General features: G+C 42.6%; 1 protein-coding gene and 1 long non-coding RNA gene across 2 annotated transcripts; one reads left to right on the forward strand and one right to left on the reverse strand.

The window, feature by feature from the left end:
• The first annotated feature begins 31 nt into the window (after positions 1-31).
• Positions 32-12,790, forward strand: LOC131888553 (uncharacterized). Its single transcript, XR_009374122.1, has 4 exons — positions 32-160; positions 263-788; positions 11,995-12,207; positions 12,293-12,790. It is a non-coding gene; the product is annotated as an uncharacterized LOC131888553 (long non-coding RNA).
• LOC131888544 (protein unzipped-like) lies at positions 170-12,026 on the reverse strand. The gene is made up of 4 exons (XM_059237423.1): positions 11,753-12,026; positions 1,804-2,184; positions 1,254-1,728; positions 170-813 (listed from the first exon to the last, which is right to left on the reverse strand). The coding sequence occupies exons 2-4, from the start codon at positions 2,109-2,111 to the stop codon at positions 208-210; spliced, it is 1,389 nt and encodes a 462-aa protein (XP_059093406.1). The 5' UTR covers positions 2,112-2,184; positions 11,753-12,026; the 3' UTR covers positions 170-207.
• Positions 12,791-18,132: the final 5,342 nt, after the last annotated feature.

Raw genomic sequence — 18,132 nt, forward strand, 5'->3', positions numbered from 1 at the left:
TCAAAGGTGCTGTTGACGGACACTCATTTGAGTCATTACAAAAAATTCATGACTTGGTTCGTTCTCACTTGAATTGCGTGTTTTTGTTTCTTGCCTTTATAACGGTCACACTGTGAAAAAGAGCGTCATTGATAAAATCAGCAAATTAGTGGCCAAAAAGGTTTTCTCACTTGAATTGCGTGTTTTTGCTTCTTGCTTTTATAACGGTCACACTGTGAAAAAGAGCGTCATTGATAAAATCAGCAAATTAGTGGCCAAAAAGGTTTTGTCACCCAGTTTAGACGACGCGGAGGTCGGCGCTACAACGGCTTGTTGACTTTCGGAGTTTCCATACAGGTCTCGAGGCTTGGGTCGAGATCCGTCGGATGTCTGTGATTCAGAATTGAAGTGGGGTGATTGGGGCTGCGATTGCGGGGGTCCCCAAGAAGTAGAGTACCCCTCGTCGACAGGGGTGGCCCTGGAAGTGAACTCATCGGGCTTGGCACTCACAATAATGGAGTCTTTGATCCGGTAAACCCGACTGTACTCGGGGCGTATGTTATTGAGGTATCGCCTTTGGAGTACGCCACTAACATGGCGATGTTGCCGGCTACCGTCCGGAAAAACTGTGGTCAGATCAGCTGAATAGGAATGCTCCTCGGTAATCAGCACACCTACTACAGATACGTCCACAGCAGTTTGATGACGAAGAGCATGGCCCACCATCAAGGTTTCTGTTTGCTTGGACTTTTCTGGCAAACCCCAGAGGATGGAGTGGATTTGGCCATTGCTCAATTTGATGGTTGCAGGTAGGGCTCGAATCATGCCAGGAATCTGTAAATAACCGTGACACACGTATGAAAAACCTGCGGGACACTACTTACTGTCTTGGGAGGACTTAATCTCTCCATGCCAAAGCAATATGGTTTGGCGCAATACTTCATTAAAAGGGCTCCTTGCTAGGCTAGGGCGCTAATCCATCTGGTACAAGATTGCCATGTTGTAAAGTACCAATAGGGGGAAACTCGGAACTTGGAGGCGACAGTTGTTCCTGGGCCGAACAAACTGTCAGCGGCGCTAATGTCATTTACAATCAGTTCCCAAATGTGCGGAACAAGGTCATCCCCTCCCAATCTTTCTGGAACAGCCTTGGTAGGTAGAAGCACGTCTCGATAAGAACAATTCGGTAATCGTAAAAAGGGGGGAAAGGCCAACTATTTATAACTTTAATGGCCTTGATGCCCCAAATAGTTAACATTGATCACATTTTTTACCTGTCCGTAATATTCCGACTTCTCGTAGTCGTAGGAGAGGACCTTCTGTAGACGTGCCTCCCTATCTTTGCCTTCATCAAATCTGAATAACGATGACTTTGCTAAGACAATGTCCTGCCTGGTCACTTTCGGTTTAAGCCCGGATCCGGTGTCCGTTTTCTCCTTAAGTAGCAGTTCGTAGCGTTTGGGTTCCACCTCTACCATAACATCGCCTCTCGACACCTCAAGTACGCGACCTGAGTCGTCGAAGGCCACCATTGAGCCAAATGAGTACGATGAAAGTGGCACTTGAATGGCCCCACTTAAATATTCGCCTTGATTGCTCAAATGCCTGCCAATGAATAGATGATCCCTATTGGAGTTCATATCCACTCCAGCGACGGCACCCTCGGGCACGGCTAAGAACTTGCCGTAAGGAGTCCATTCCAGCTTAGCCGCCTTATCCTCATTCACTAAAATGTCGAACTTTTCCTTCCTGCAAAATTCGTGAGTAGAAAAAGCGTTATTTTTTTTGACGAACTCCTGTATTTTCTTACGAATATGTTTTTACTTGTAGACTTTATTGACAAAGCCAATGGCACAATAGGCTCCGGAAATGGTTCGCCCCGTGACCACGGTTCCATGATGTTCCGCGCGGCAGACCACTGAGTCTTTGGATGCTCCACTTGTTCCACTTGGGACGGCGTCCTCCAGTTGGACGGCGTTGGACTTGATATCAAACGTGTTCACAGATTTCCACGTCAGCGTGGATGATGTGACCAGTTGTCCATACTTGGACTTGACAGAGGCATGCTGACCCCCCGCTCTCACCAGAGTGGCCAAGACCAGCATCAAGAACATCAACCACCTTTGGGCCATTACGTTTTTATGCGTTCAAAACGACGACCATCGCGCGGAACAGTAGCCCGTTCATCCCTAGGTTGAAGTAAACCTAAAAAGTGGAAAATGGACGGTCGTTATCCACAGTATTGTGCGAACAAAACTTCTTCTTTCCTCGATATTATGGTGCTACTTCCATCCCTTTCTTCGGTCGTTTGGTTCTCGATTCCCAAGGGGGCAACGCGAATCAATTGCCAAGTTCATTAAAAGAAAGTGGTATTAATGAAGCTATTTTCCATACTAATTGACGCAACAAGGAGCAAATAAGCACGCTATGCCTGCTTCTCATCTTCCGATCAACCATCGTTCAACGCGGTGTCTTGGCATAGCTTTTTGTTTGCTTGGATCTCTCCCTTGGTTCCCCCTGTCATTCGACAACGAGAGGCAATTGGTATTAGAGTGGGACCCTTTTTTTTTGACCAAGTCTCTGTGGGCCCTGAATAAACTTTCTCTCCCTTCTTCAAATTTCCCCTCCCTTCTAAAGCAATCTCGTGGTGTTAAAGGGACAACTTCTAGGGCCCCGTGAAGCATATTCAAGCATCAGTCTTTTGACGAGAATACCAGATATTTGTCTGAAGAAGGGAGGTCCCTGGAGGGAACTAACGAAGAGAGGGTCATAAAATGGACCCTTGTTTTACTTGAGACTAATGAAGTTAACTCAAGAGAACTGCGACGGTCCAATCAAGAGTGCTAGCTAGACATGGACGAAGCATGAGCCACGCCTATGAAGTCTGTCCTCCGTGGGCTAAGGCACACCTCTGGATCAATACGCTTTTGCCTGACTTCCATCATTTATGACTCGTTTCAAGCTTGCCGACAAGAGGGATTTTCTGAGGGGAAAAAATCAAGGGAGAGTAACGTGTACTGATCGTTTTACGAACAAAGTGCTGTCCTAAAAGGAATTCTAAAAGAACCCTTTCAAAATAACAAGAATAGCATGTAGTATTCCAGACCCCGTTATTTACCCTTGCCAGGATTGACGTAGGAGTAGTTAGTCTATTTATGAGTGCATACTAGTGCGTCTAATAATAGGTGTGCTGGACAATCATTAATAGTCTTATTTGACCAAAAAGCCCCGAAACTTGTGGAACGAACCAAAAGTCTTGAATGTCTTAATAAACCGCCCCTCTTCCATCCTTATCTGTCTTTTCTTATCAGATGAGCAATAAAGATAGCTGGGAGGTTGTCTGTTTTTCCTTTGTGTGTTTTTGCTCTATTTTTTTTCTTCCAGCGGGGTGTTTTTACTCACCCTGCGGTGAAAAAGTTTCAGAAAACAAAACGTATCGCTTGTTTCGTGTCCAGGAATCTGTTTCAATTATATGTTCTTGACACCCGAATGATGAGTTAGTATGTATTGTCTCTGATCTCACTTGAACCGGCCCGAGATTCTCCCTCCCCCAACTCCATCGATGACCTCATCCATCATCATCCGTCACGGCATTATTAACCTCCCTCAATCTGAGTGACCACCATCATCTACTTAAGGTATGTCATTGCATATTTATTATTCATCCTTGACTGAAACCTCTCTTTGAGCCGCTCTATGTAATATCTTGGCAATCATTCTAATGGCCTCTGAAGACTGGCTGACCCTTTAGCTGAGGCGAGTGTGTATCAAAATGCTACCTACCACTGAACAAACCGTGAAATCTGACCCCCAAAGAAAATAAGAGAATCTCAGCTTCCTCCCTTGGCCTCATCGTGGTGTTGCACTCTCTCAACTTATGCATGAATGTGTGGCACACGCGTGCATAGAGCTAAAGTGCATAATGTCCGCTCCTCTGTTAAGCAATATCTTCTCTCTTTCTCTCGCTTCCTCCTTGCTCCCCTATTGATCTACATTACCCCCAATTGGTGGATGCTTATTTTTCTTGGAAGCTCTCAATTCACTACATGCAGAGTACAGACCTCTCTCTCTCTCTACCTCTTTGTCATTGTTGACCACTCTAGCGAGGGATATAAAGTGCACTGGAGTAGTGGAGCTCCAAACCAGAGCTTGTCAAAGCATCTTTTGTAATGCCATCAATGTACTACTTGCCAAAGAGGAAGTGAGATCTGGGAAATGCCCCCAAATTCCCGCACTCGACCCTCCACAGATAGCTTTTTGTTCCATCATTAGAGGTGCTGCTATTAGATCCTTGATTTTATATATAGATATATCTGCCTTTGAGAAAGACAAGTTTCGTCCTGCACAGTATGTTTGTGTTGCGTTGATACTCTTTGAAACTGACGCAAATATCTGTTTCGTGCACTGAGCGTGAAGAACCAAAGATAGGTACTATCTCCAGGAAACATTTTGCCTACAAAAGTGACCCCAATTGAGGCCGGAGACTCCACCCCACGTGGTCTGCCTTTCATCTCAGAGCAACTCTCTGTCCGGACATTCGATGCTCAATCGCTCAGTCTCTTTATTATGGATGTCCTCTGTCCAATTGCTCCGCTTGGGAGGTCTCCATCGGGTATTGACAATGGACCTTGGAATCCTTGGGAGCAAACAAACTACTTCTTCCAAGAATCGCGTCACACAATGGCTCCCAAAACCTGGATTTGATGGATGGCCATGTGGGTCCTCCTACACATCCCACTTATCCTAATTCAAGATGATGTGATATTATTAGCCCGATGAAGAAGGCTCTTTTTTAACAGTCTTGGTGGATGAGCTTTCCACCGATTCTGGGGGACGCTCCCTCTCAAGAAGACGGAGTATGTGTAGACCTTGTAGACACCTCGAGGGTAACCAATGTTTTGTTGTTGTCAGCTGAGCACTTGCTTCCTGGACTCAAACTCATCCATCAAACTGATCTTTTGGCTACGAAAGAGGAAGAAAGACCGAAAAAACTCTGCATGTTCCTTGTCCCGTCTTCACTCACTTATTTTTGCTTAATCTGTCTTTTCAACGAGCTTAGATCTGGGCAAAAAGATTCTCAATTGGCAAATAACGTGGCACAATTGAAGTAGGCAGACTCGTTTTCGCCTCGCCATAAACAGTTTCATCTCCTAACACATTGGCAAATTGTCATCCCTTCCTCGACATTGTCCACTCGGGGGCTAGGGCGACAAAGAGGGTCAGAACCTGAATTCCAAGATCAATGGCTTGGAAAATTATCATACAAACGATTTCTAAAGCGGGATGCGATAGAGTTGCTCAATTGCGAAGTAATACTAAACCAAAGAAAACAAGGATGGCAAAATCCCACCTCAATGGAACCCGATGACTTTTGTGTCATTTAGGTACACAAATGATACAAAGGAACGAGGGTTTGGTTCCTTAATGGCCTTTTCTGTCTTGGACACCCTAGATGGGGGAAAAGAAAGGAGTGCATGTGGATCATTGTGCGTGGATATGTATCTCCCTTTCCACACAGTTTCAAGGGAACACATCTGAGTCCAAGCCTTCTGTTTCCGGGCACCATATACGATACAGGCCCTGAATATGAAATGTTAGTCGTATGGGATCTTGGGAATGCATGCTCACCTCAATTTGAACATGCAACTAATCAATTAGGAGCGGGATTAACACATTTTTGAGAACTACGGTCTATGACAATCTTTTCTTCTTACTCGGATATTGTGTGGTTTTTTGAGCTCGCCATGAACAAAGGTAAGAAGGAAAAGGAGGAGGAGGAGGAGAAGGAGGGACCTTGGTGTTCCATGTTCCATTGCTGACTCTGCATGACGGCGATGGAACTTGGTAGGGGACGAGAAGGAACGAGTGCTCAGAGTTATACCAGCGTGTTTTTGGGTGCTTTCTTGAATGGAAGAAAATTGCCTCTTCCCCTCAAATTGAATAAGAAAGTCTCCGGGGGAAATTGATGTAATTGTAGAGGACTTCTTCCACGGCTAGAGTGATTGCTTAGCAATCAAGAGTATTTCTTAGATGGAGCTATGCAACATTCACAAGGAAAAATTAAGGGACAGTGGAAGGTGCGGAAAAATCAATCTCTATTATTTTCGAACTCCAGCTCTGTGCTCTGGATTTGATTCTACAATGCCATCCATAGCATTGCACTGTGGATCTTCCCACCGTAAGTAATTGGTTAGATTAATGGCAGGTAATCTGTGATTATCTTGGATTCTCAAAGTAGCATTTTAGTGATAGAAGATGAACGTTCTCAAAATCCAATATCACGATTCTTGAATCCTAAAGGCCTGGAGCTTTCGACTGGAAACGGAGGAAATCATAAATATTCATATGTTGTCTTGTCTTTGGCGACAATTTGAATTGTTTCTGTGTCTTGACGTGCCAGGTCAAATAACGAAATGGAAGCCTTTGAAGGTCGTTGCTTCCGATTAATTAACATAAACTTCCCTTTCAACCATTGCTCTCACAACGAGGAGAATAAACCAAAACAAATAGTAGCATCAATGATTGTGTTCACCCATCCAAGAACCCGGCTATAGCACTAAATATGTTGAAAAGTTTTGACTATAAAAAGTCTGTCTGGTTGATCCAACTTTCGTCGGCAAAAAACGACAATGTGTTACTGGTAGTCGCCAACAAACTGTCTGAAAACGACAGTTGGAATAGATGCTTCTTTTATTCCAGTGGCGCTTTCGTCCCATCCAAGGACTTATTAGGTTACTGCTATGAGAATGCCCTCGTCTGAATCCGATCCTTGATGCAGAGAACAATACAGCAGAAGAAATGCTTGAACCTCTCCAAGTCAGCTTGACATTAGAAGGCCCGAAGGGACATTTCTTGGAGCACATCAATGTGACATGAGCTCTCCTTGGGGACATTTCTGTTGATCTGACGAAAGAACCAACCAGATTTGCTTGGGCTTGTAAAAAAAGGAAGTGTACGTAATTCTTGGCATTCTTTCTGGGAATGATGGATAGACTAATTCCGACTTTTTTTTTCGGGCCAAGGTTGGGTCACGAATTCCCGGCTTTCACTACTTTCATCTCCCTTTCATTAGAGCATTTTCATTGCGAACTAATCGTTTTTTGTTTCAAGCTCCAGAATTTGTAAGTAGTGTTCCCTGATGTAGTTGGCAATTGAAGTTACCAAAAGATTCGGTTGCCCACTTGAAAACTTGCTTTTGAGGGTCATTGAGGTTCTCCCCCAAGTTCAAAATGCGATAAATCATTCGAAGTAGAAACAAAAACGAACCGAATTCATAACATGCACAACAGGGGGAAGAGAAGGAGTTGAACGCGATTGGAGACATTGAGGTGAAAAAGGCCAGTGATGTTTGAGCCAATTTCAAATTTCATGTTGAACGGCGGACAATTTTCATGCCTGATTTCGAAAAGATCAAATCATCAGACGATCAAACCTTTTTCTCAGGAAAGAACTATATCAAGATATTTTCGAGTTTTTGCCTCCTCTGAATAGTTTAATAACTTTAACAAAATAAAAACTCAGTCAAATGCAATCGCTTTCGCGAATCGACCAAGTCATCAAAATGAATGATCGAAAATGTATAGATATATTCTCAAACCATCTTGAAACCGATACGTGTTATTTTTTGGGACAAAAGAAAAGTGGCTTTCACTTGGTTGGCCCCATTGACGACTTGCTGCCGGTGGATCGATACCTCCAAGGGGTCTACTAATTCAAGTACACAAGTACCTCTATCCTCGATTCGTGCGAGCACTTGGACACCTTGGTCTCAAATACGAGCACACTGAATTTTTACGACTCACTACGACGATATGACTCTTTCCAGGGGCAACAAGAATTATAAGGGGGACGAGGAAGACGGAGGCACCCACAAAAAGTGTCAAGTGTCATGAATATAGCCATGGATAATGTGTGTTGAAATAATTTGTTGGGGTCATAAGATAAAAGAAAAAATGGAGTCTCTTTTTCGTTGGAGGGGAGACAAATCACTTAGTTTCGGGAGGTGAATTCCGAAATCCTCGAATCACGTCATGGTTGTTGACGCTTTGGAATATCTCTGGCATACGCCAGAGTATTGAGAGTGTATGCATATACTGGCGTTAGAGCCTGGTATTTTTTGCACCCACTAAAATTAGCATAAGCCAACAGTTTTACGACTCCATTCACCAAAGGCGACTTTTCAAAGGAAAGAGTGTTTTGTGGAATTTCGGGAAACTAGGCGAGGCTTTCAGGGTGACCTCGATCCGACTCGCTTTGAATACGTAGCCAACTGGGCCAAATCATAGTCAATTGAGCAACCGTGACCAAATACTAATCAAAGACGGATGCATCATTTCCTAACAATGCATTTTAACCCCGTTTTGCTTATTTGTGTTCTTTGCTAATGTTTTACACCTATGGCAACTTTGGCGTCTGCTTTTTTCAAGCCCCCAACCACAACAGTGTTGCCGTGCATAAACGCTCTCCATCGTCAAGTTCGGAGGAGTTCCAACGATTTAGTAGCCAACCTGTCTGAAAAGCCCCACCCGAACGCACATTCTTGAGGGCTTAAAAGCCATGTTTTTCATGATAAATCTTGTTTTCTTCTCGGCTCAGAACCCCCAAAGTTTGCAGTTTTTGTACGGCTTGGCTGAGGTTGAGCATTGTTCTTATGTTTGCTTGCATGTTTTTTATCTTTTAAGCGGCCTCTGAAGTCTGAACTCCGCCAACGATTTGTTTCATCAGTTTGCTTTACGCCTAAATTTTTTGCTTGTCCTGAATATTGATGACTTCTTTCTTGGGGAGAAACACATAGAAGGAGAGAGTGAGAGAGAAAGAGAGTCAAGTCGATGTTCAGACAGTCTAAGGGTAGATATTCAAGTCGAATTCAGAGGGGAAGCAAACTTCTTTAAGCCCTTCTTGGATATGTCCGTATGTACAGCAGCTAATGCCTCAGTTTTGTACGGAGGACTCGAAGATACCCCGGCTTGGCTTCATCTCAAGAACTTTGAGGGTTGGACGGTGCTCGTGCGTACGTACGTACGTCCATACATACATACATGCGAGTATATGCCTGAGGAAAGTGTCTCAACAATGATGAAATTAGCTGCCAATTGATTGCTGAAAGTCATAATAACATCGATGGCACCGAATGAGTCGGAATCCCCATTCCTTTCCGACCCCTCCGGCCTAAATAAAAAAAGCTCTCTTCCATTCTCTTCGAACATGACAATGACTTTCTTCAGGGGATTAGCTGCTTCTCTGTGATGATGATGATGAAGATGATGATATTCTTTCAATGTGCTCAATCCCGTTTTTTTCCCTCTGATTCTGTGTGTCTCTGAGAGCAGAGAAAATACTTAGGTAGACACATTGTATACTAAATATGGAGCACGTATGATCTTGAGTACCGACCCAAATGAATACTTTCTCCATTGTGATCATCATCGGTCAGGTCATTACGGCGCTGCGGTCTTCATCGTTCCTAATGGAGAGAGACAGAGACTCCAAGGCCACGTTCCATTGCGACGCCAGACTTGGCTCCAATTTTCATCTCTAATAGCCTTGCCCTTATGGTCTCTTATGCCAATCACAATGGGAGACTCGCCCCCTTGCATTCACTTATTCATTGGTTAACTTAACCAGGCCCTCTCTCAGTCTCTCTTGTACTTCGTCGTATGTACGTACCGTGAGTCTGTGATTGCCCGATTGTCATGACACCTCCTTCACCCTTTCATTAGAATGACTTCTTATCTCAATTTATCTCATTTGTGACAAAGTTGTCTAGCCGTGTGGGGCGGGCACCGACTGGAAGTTATCGGACTAATTATCCCTCACCACCAAAGCGGTCGGTGCTTGTCAATAATAACGATCCTCATGATGAATCTCGGCTCTCCTTGACGCCTTCGGTCGAGTCTTCAGCCTCCTTCATCCTATTAGAAAACACCCAATGGTGTGTGGGATGTTGGCTGATGAGTCATTATCTGTCTTGAGTCCAGTTTGCTCGGGGTTTCTCGGTCCAGAGTTCTCCTCGTCGCCCTTATTGATGGGCGAATACTGTATAGGTACGTATTTACTCGCATTTATTGATATTGATGGCTGATTGACTTATTGCTCATCATCTTAACCCGTTCGTTTAATGTGTGGTAAAAGACGGGTGTGTCTTGGAATATGTTTCGGCTTCATTATCATGCATGGGAGAGAAAAAGGTACTAATTGTATCATTTCGGAGACATGGTCAAGGGAGAGTCAGATAGGAAAGGAATACAAACACCGATATCTATCTTCTCTCTGTTCTTGGGAGGGCTCAACAGGAATGATTTAAAGGCCATGACCGCGCGGATATGAGCAAAAACTGCCAGGCATTCATTAATACGAGTATAGTAGTGTACGTACGTATATACAATGTTCGTTGTCGGCATTTCATGTTCAAGAGCATGAAATTTGTGACCAGCCCTAGTTTACGAGCAGGTGTGCTAGACAGAGAAAGGGGGAAGGAGGGAGGGTGCCGACCACGCCCACAATCTTCTTTTTTCAATGACAGAAATCTCGAATGAAAACAGTGGCCAACCTCGAATTCCTGATTAAATCTGATCGTAACCTTGTTGCTCTCCCTTGATTTTTGTTTGAAACTCGTAAGTTATCTCCTAAAATGTCAAACATTGCCTCGGGAATTCTGTGGAGAGGAGTAGAACTGCTATTCAAATGCGATGTCCTTCGAATAGTTGACTTTCATATAAAGATGAACATGCGTTATATGATAATAGAGGAGGAGGGTTCATTTGATTTTGAAGCCCAGAACTGAAATTAGACTGAGGGAATGATTACTGATTGCTAAATTAAATTCCTAAGCATTCTTTGGGCTCAAAGCTTTAACTTATGAAAACCTTTGCCAAATAACTGAAGGAACTTTTACTTCTTTCATCGAAAACAGTGCAGAGAATCCCGCACGACCTTCACTACTTTTCTGAGCGAAAGAAATGGAAAGTTATTGCGGAGTTTATAAAAACACATTTTGAAGAGATTTTTAAAGAGTCCACCAAATCAATCTGCTGTATGTTCCTTTTAGCTTTCGCAAGAATAGTTCTGCATGATTGGAAAATGCGGACTTTACTCTCAACTTATTACAAAATATCCTTGCTCTGAGGGCGATGCAAAGATAAGGCCAAGTAGCCTCTTTTTATGTGTGCAAAGCTGCTCACACTTTTTAGGTAAAATGATGAAGAACCTTTCGATCAGATTTTGGCTACAAAACGTTGAGAATCCAACAACTGATTCCATCAGGACCCGTTCAAAAAAAGAAACAGCCAATTCAACCAGAGAATTGAAAAATGACAAGAAAAGCTGCTGTCTTCTGAGAAGAAAAAAAAGAAACTTCCGTTGTTCAAATATTCCTGAACACTTAATTAGGCATTGCCATGCATCATGCAGGTCCGTACGACTTATCAGCCCTCATGTCCGTTCAGTACGGACATCATCAGCTCGTTCGTTCCATTCCCAAATTTGCGTTGCCAATCGATGAAAAGGCGTTCCGATTGTCTCTCCCTGACAATTTATACCCGTTTCAAATCCCTCCATCAGATTTAAACCCAAAGTTAATGCGTGTCTGACATCTCGTCTTGCGAAGGTCTCAAGTGGTGTCAAAGTTGTGGACGGGTTCATATCTCTCGGACAGCATGAATTTCAATGACTTGTCATAAATCAATCCCAGAATTGGTTGGAAGATTTCACGCACTATTACATGGTACTGGTGAGGTAATCCCAATACCAATTACACCTGCCAACTTGAACTCACTCGTTAAACGCAGCAGGGGCACAAATGAAGAAGAGACCTCTCCACAAACATGCCTGTCTCAGCGGGAAATCCCAAGGAAGCCAACGAGACAAATGCTTTTGGGGGGATGGATCGATGGTAGAATGCTGGTCTTCTCACTCTCACACATATGTATAAGTGTACCTATAACTCGTACGAATGCAACACCCTTCCTTCACACAGATACGGGATTATTCACTTTGATCTCTTTCATGTTGTTTCAGGACGAATGATCTCGCGGTCGACTCACGGGTTCCGTCTCTCAAGGCGTCGATCCAACAACTAACTACTACTGGACAACTACAGACAGAGAGAGCGGTGGAGTACGCAAAACTTGAGGAAGATCGTGAGGGAGCTCAGGCCCTGAACCTCCATTCTCCATACTGCCCTCTCTCTCACTCTCGAGCTCCTCTATGGACTGTATGTATATACCGTGGGTATGATAGTTCGAGCTGCCTTTCCTTGTTCCTGAATCCGTCCTCATTCCTCAGTTACTAGTTGGTGTCCGTCGCCCTCTTTCAGAGTCGGCGTTCGTTTCGGCGTTTCGTGCGGAGCAATAACCAGAAGTTTTCGGGACTTTGGGATTTTGGGATTTTCTTCCGGAGGGTCGTTCAAACAGGACCCCTGTGCTCGTCTTCCATCCCTCGGTCCCTCCTCCCTTTATTCTCCATTCCCAGAGGCCAGAATTGTACAGTATGGAATGGTGTAATGCACACGCCCGAGAAGAGAACTTCTGGTCGAATATGTGGGTGGATGATGTGGGAGAGTTTGAGAAGGGTAGAAGGGTTCCCGGGGAACTCGAGGACGACGGAAAAGCATGGACCGTTTCCCATAAGGCCGAGAATGGCAGTTGAGAGGTAAACTTTTGGCTTCGGCCTAAGCCAAACCGGTAGCTTTTCGGTGAAAGAATTACAACATTGATGATTATGATAATCGCAATACTGGCTTGATTTGCCACGTGGAATTTGCCTTGGAAAAGAAAATCACTTTCGGTTTTGCAACAGACTAAGCTTTCATGCATCAGTAGTCACTAGAAATGATTCTCGTAAATTTACAAGGTAATTCAATAGCGAGGTTTTTCTCCAAAATATAATAAATATACAATAATAATAAATACAACAAATTTATAAGGAAGCGAAAACCCTGTTCCAACTTTCGACCAAAAGGTTTAAAGTCATCAGTTCATCTCCTTGAGATCATTGTAATTTTGGGTTGATTTTGACTTTATCTATCATGATTTTTTTTTCAAAAAGCGCAAAAAGAAACGAGAACAGAACAAAACATTTAATGGGTCTTTTTGTCCTTTCCAAATAATCAAACCGGTAGATCTAGAATTTTTTTTTTTTTTTGGTTTTCCTCTAAAAGACTCAATATCCGACCAATGGGGATAAAAACTATTTACTTGATCTGTGCAACCCTTAAAACAGATCTGTCCATGCCCCGAGGACCTAACTTAAGTTCACACCACCCTAGACGCTGGCCGGGAATGGGAATTCTTAGAGTTGGTGTGTGAGGGAGAGGGTGGATGAGGGAGGAGGAAAGAGAGAAAGAAAGAAGAACCAAAGAAGAAAGAAAGAAAGACGGAAAACGGGGAGAGACACTTGAGGACACGCCACTCTCCGTCTGTGCCAAGTGCTCACTCAAACGACTCATGGGCAAAACCGACAAATCCCCCTCAAAGTACCTTGTGTGTGTGAACTCTTCTTGAGACCAGCCAAGATGCTCAAAGAGGGACAAAAATGGAGTCTCAGTCAATACCAAGCACAAATGATCAGGTCAAAATCAAATTGTTTTCTTTGTAGGCTCAGAGATCGAGCGTAACCACTTTTTCTTAAACATGTCTAGGTTCGGAGCGCACCTTGAAACTGATTTCATAATAACATCAAGCGCGCAGTACTAAATTGATATTTTGAACGAGCACTTTTATTCTAGCCAAGCTCTTGGTGTTAAGGATAAAAATAAGTAACATTATTTCAGTCCCACATGCAAGATTCGAGAACAATTCTCGTACAAATCTGACATGGACAAGTAAATTGCTCTCGACTTACAAATCGTTCAAGCATGTTTTGAACTCGAACGACAAGTTACTTTTTAGCTTTTTCCATTTCAAAAAAGTATGGCAAAGATTTTCCAACAAACCTCAACAATTACTTAGCAAACCATGATCGCTCGCTCGATGGAAGTTCGAAAATTGTCTGCGTTTCTCGATTGAAACGAGCTTCAATGGGAAATTAATTTAGAAAGTTCTACAACACACTCGACCAACGGATGAGTTGACTGATTTGTTATTGGCTATCGAAAGGTGATCACCTCCCAATTAAAACTCAATCTAGTTGTTCATCTTGTGCAACACACACAAACTTACGTAGGGCAAATTTCCACGTATCACAATTGCTCAGACCAGCAAAATATTTCAACACGACCTGTTTTCGTTCTGGTTTACATGTAATGATTGTGAACCGCCGATCTATGTGTACAGGGTTAGGCATGGAAACGATACTTGGAAGACTTTTATTCAGTGAGAATTACAGAAAACGTAACGTTATAACCGTACAATTAGACACTAATCAACTGATCTCAAGCAGGTTAGGTGTCAAGTCGAGTATTCAATTTCTAAATAACCACGGGACTTGTCATAGTCAAGCCAGTGAAATGATTTCCACAGACAAGAAGCCAATTCGAGAAATTCAATCATAAGGTCTTTCAATCCTGCACAAAAGCTCAACTTCTGCTCCAATGTCTATTTCCACGACAAGATCAATCGGAAAGACTTGGGACGATCGGAATGTTCCCTTTTTCTTGAGCCCATTCATCCCTCCGTTCCAAGCAAGGATCCTTCAATGAGACGGCCAAATCGCATGGCGTCAATGTTATTTCCGCATTTTATTGCGCTGCGTGCTATTTCAGTGGAACGTGTCCACTTATGATTGATCGATCTTATCAGCGAGTGAAAGAGCCCCCCAAACGCCGTCCAATGTTCACTCTGGCCGCATCAACTAACCCACCATCAAACAGTAGCGGTGATGGTGATGGTGGTGGTCCAAGAGCTCAGTTGTACCACATACACTACACAACGTACGTACGTACGCACGTACGTACTACGTTCCATGTGTATTGGGTAGTAAGGGTAGACGCTCCTCCTTCGAATATTGGAAAGAGATCGGGAACAAGGAGAGGGAAAGTAAGAAGAAGGTCGCATGGCCATGATGGCCATAGTGGTAGTTCTGGTCTCGTGGGTTGGTATTGAGAACACTTTCTTTCTTCCTCCTTCCCCGTTCGTCTTGCCATAGACTCTTACTCTCAAATGGGCTACAAATGGCCTCAAAGGGGATAAAAAGAAGCCAAAAGAGACACAATACGTTCGGACAGCATGTTTTCCTTTTCCCTCTTCTTCTGGATACGTATGAGCATTTCAAGTTGTGTTTCCGAATCCTCCATTCATAATTCTGACAAGGCTATCGACCTTTAGTTTAGATTGGTTCCAGGGTAAGACAACTGAATTAAATCAAAACTGGGGAGTGTGGAATATCTGTGACATTTAAAAATTTGCAATCATAGTTCAGCAAATTCAGCGTCTAAAATCGTCATTATATGCGCCTTTGTGTTTCGCTTCATCGTCCTCACCAACCTGTATTGTAAGTCACAACTCAGACCATAGCAATACAAACACTTCAAGATGGTGTGCATAAATCTGAATTTTTGAAAGCGTTTACCCTTGCCTTTAATAATAGAGATATAGTACACGGTTATGAGTGCGTGACCATGGCAATTCTCATCCATCGCCTGTTAGTCCACTTTTTTAAGTTGTTTGTTCCCTACGTATTTTGTGTATAATCGAATGTATTCTTTTCTTTGTGACCAGCATTTAGTACATTATAATACTAGCCATGTCATGCAGAAAGTTTAGTTTTTGTTGATTAAATACTAAAAGTATATTGTGATGAAAATATGTGTGCGCTGGAGATGCAGTGTTAGCGGTGCTTACGTTTTTCGACCAAGAATTTAAAGATCCGTTATGTTACTTGATAATGAATGAGTTCTATGGGCTTGAGCAACAACACAGCTTCACAAGATGGCATTTGTTTCATACGTAGTACACTGGCTTCTAAATAGAAGTTTCGCGGTTAGTCAAGCCATTTGGAAATCCACCCGAAAGCAGAAAACTCCCGAATTCTATCTCTTGGTCAGAATACCATATCTACTAAACTAGGATGGTAGAGGAATGATCAAATGCACATCATGTGCATAATTCTCTTTGTTCGCCTATTTTAACTATCGGCTGTTGAGATCCAATAGTACATGCTGAATAGTGCATGCATGACCTCACAGCCTAGTGGCCTCATTCAGGGGAAGACTCTTTATCGTCACCCATACTCAGTGGTCTTCCTCAGCTAACACAAAGGGAACATTTTTTTCAAATGAAATACGATTTCACTCAATCAAGCTACCAGCCTGAAGTCCTCGAAACCTCATATATGAAAGATAGCGACGATTGCTTCTCTCCACACTTCCCTATCCTAAAGTTTTGGTGAGGATGTGTTTCTCCGGCATGTTGCACAGATTGCATGCAGTTGTAGTTGGACCGTTTGTCCCCTGTAATTAAGTTGGTTGGAACATTGGAACAACTTGAAAGGGGTGAACGGCACGTCCTAGGAAGCAGACAAAACAAGTTGATTGCCCTTCTCCTTGTGTCGTCCCCTTGGTGTGTCCGCCCCACAAGGGTGGAGTCTACAGGAGTGGGTGGATCTCAGTCATTACTCTTCTCCCATGTTTCCTGAAATTCACGAGAAACTCTGGATCTCATTGCTAATTCTTTCGAGAAAAATGGCTTTATCAGAAGGGAGGGTTATCTCTTATTTGACGGCATTTAGGCAGAGCTTCACGTTCAAGATTGAAATTAAATAGTCAGGAACGAGAGAAAACAGAAGATGTTTTATTTAGTTTGCGAATTTGAAATGGAAACAAAGAAGAGGCTTCTATAAATGGAGGAGAGGAGACAATGGCCAAGCTTTGATCATATTAATCATAAATACAAAAGGGCTCTTTTTCGTGAGGAAACTGGAATTGGTTAATGGCATTTCTAGTCCATAAAAGTCGCTTTGGCTGATTTTTCACAATTTGTGAATTAATAACATTTTTATTAGTAGGATTGATACGAATGTGGGAATGGCTGGGTTTAGTTCTTTCAAGTGATTCACAAATCTACTTACTATCTAAAAAGATCTTGAAGAACTTATTTAAAAGCACAAACATTTTGCCCTGATGACCTGGTGCTTTCTTAGGAAAAAAGTAATGAACATGTAATTGACATTCAATTGAAGGAGTTTGGTTGTGTAAGCTACATTTTTTTAGAATGTGATTAATTAATGTGTGAAATGTCTTGAAATTTCGTTCCAATCTTAGTTCTAGGGGATAATAAGTGGTAATTGCAGAACCACTTGAAAAAAACTGTTTTCCCAAAAATATTTGATCAAGATAAAGCTTAAAGGTGAATGGAAACGACTGTAGCACCAGACTGGTCCATGGGCAAAATGAATAAGTCTCATATGGGCCGTTTTCAGGAAAGTTTTTTTAGCACAAAAAGTAAGAAAGTAAGACACAAGAGGGGAAGACAGAAGATCCGTGGAACTTGGAGTTTTTACCAATTCTAGTTTTCAAAGGGGGAGAGAAACTTTTGACTCAAACCGATGTTTTGACACCCAGGTGGTCTAATTGAGAAACTTACTTTTAGAAAAATAAATTGATCTAATTCATCAAACAGAACAGAATAAACCATCTGGGGGGAATTTATAATCTTCATTTCAAACTTGTTTTTCGGTTAGTGTGATTTTGTTAAGATTGTAAAACTGCATTGGAATTTTACTCCCCCCGACGGGTTTTGGTGCCACCTCACATAATCTGTACCTTGTTCTAATCATTCTGAATTAATTTGCAGCTTGTTTATTTCTCGTTACTTTCTCACTACTGCCGAGGGTAAATTTGCGACAGGAAGAAGGTATGTTTGAACAATTATTTCATTGATACTATTTCCTCTCAAAAGGCTTTAAAACCATATAGTCAAAAACGTCTTTGCTGTTCATAATCATTACACATCAGGTCATACAAAAGTCTTATTGAAAAACACTTTCATGTATAGTGTACTTTTTCTGACTGGACTCTGTATCTATCATTTATTGGTATCTCCAAGATGTTGGTCGACGAGAGGGCGTTTACTTGAACCGTATTTTCAAGCTTTAATGCAATTGTATGATGCCCAAATTGAAAGCTAATGAATTCAGTCATTTAAGCACGGTGATCCGGACCTTCATGCCTCCTTATCTTATCAAGCGTAAAGTAAAACCGCTGGTCGTGAGATTAATGAT

The sequence above is a fragment of the Tigriopus californicus genome, chromosome 10 (assembly GCF_007210705.1).
Source record: "Tigriopus californicus strain San Diego chromosome 10, Tcal_SD_v2.1, whole genome shotgun sequence".
In the NCBI taxonomy this organism is placed as follows: Eukaryota; Metazoa; Arthropoda; class Copepoda; order Harpacticoida; family Harpacticidae; genus Tigriopus; species Tigriopus californicus.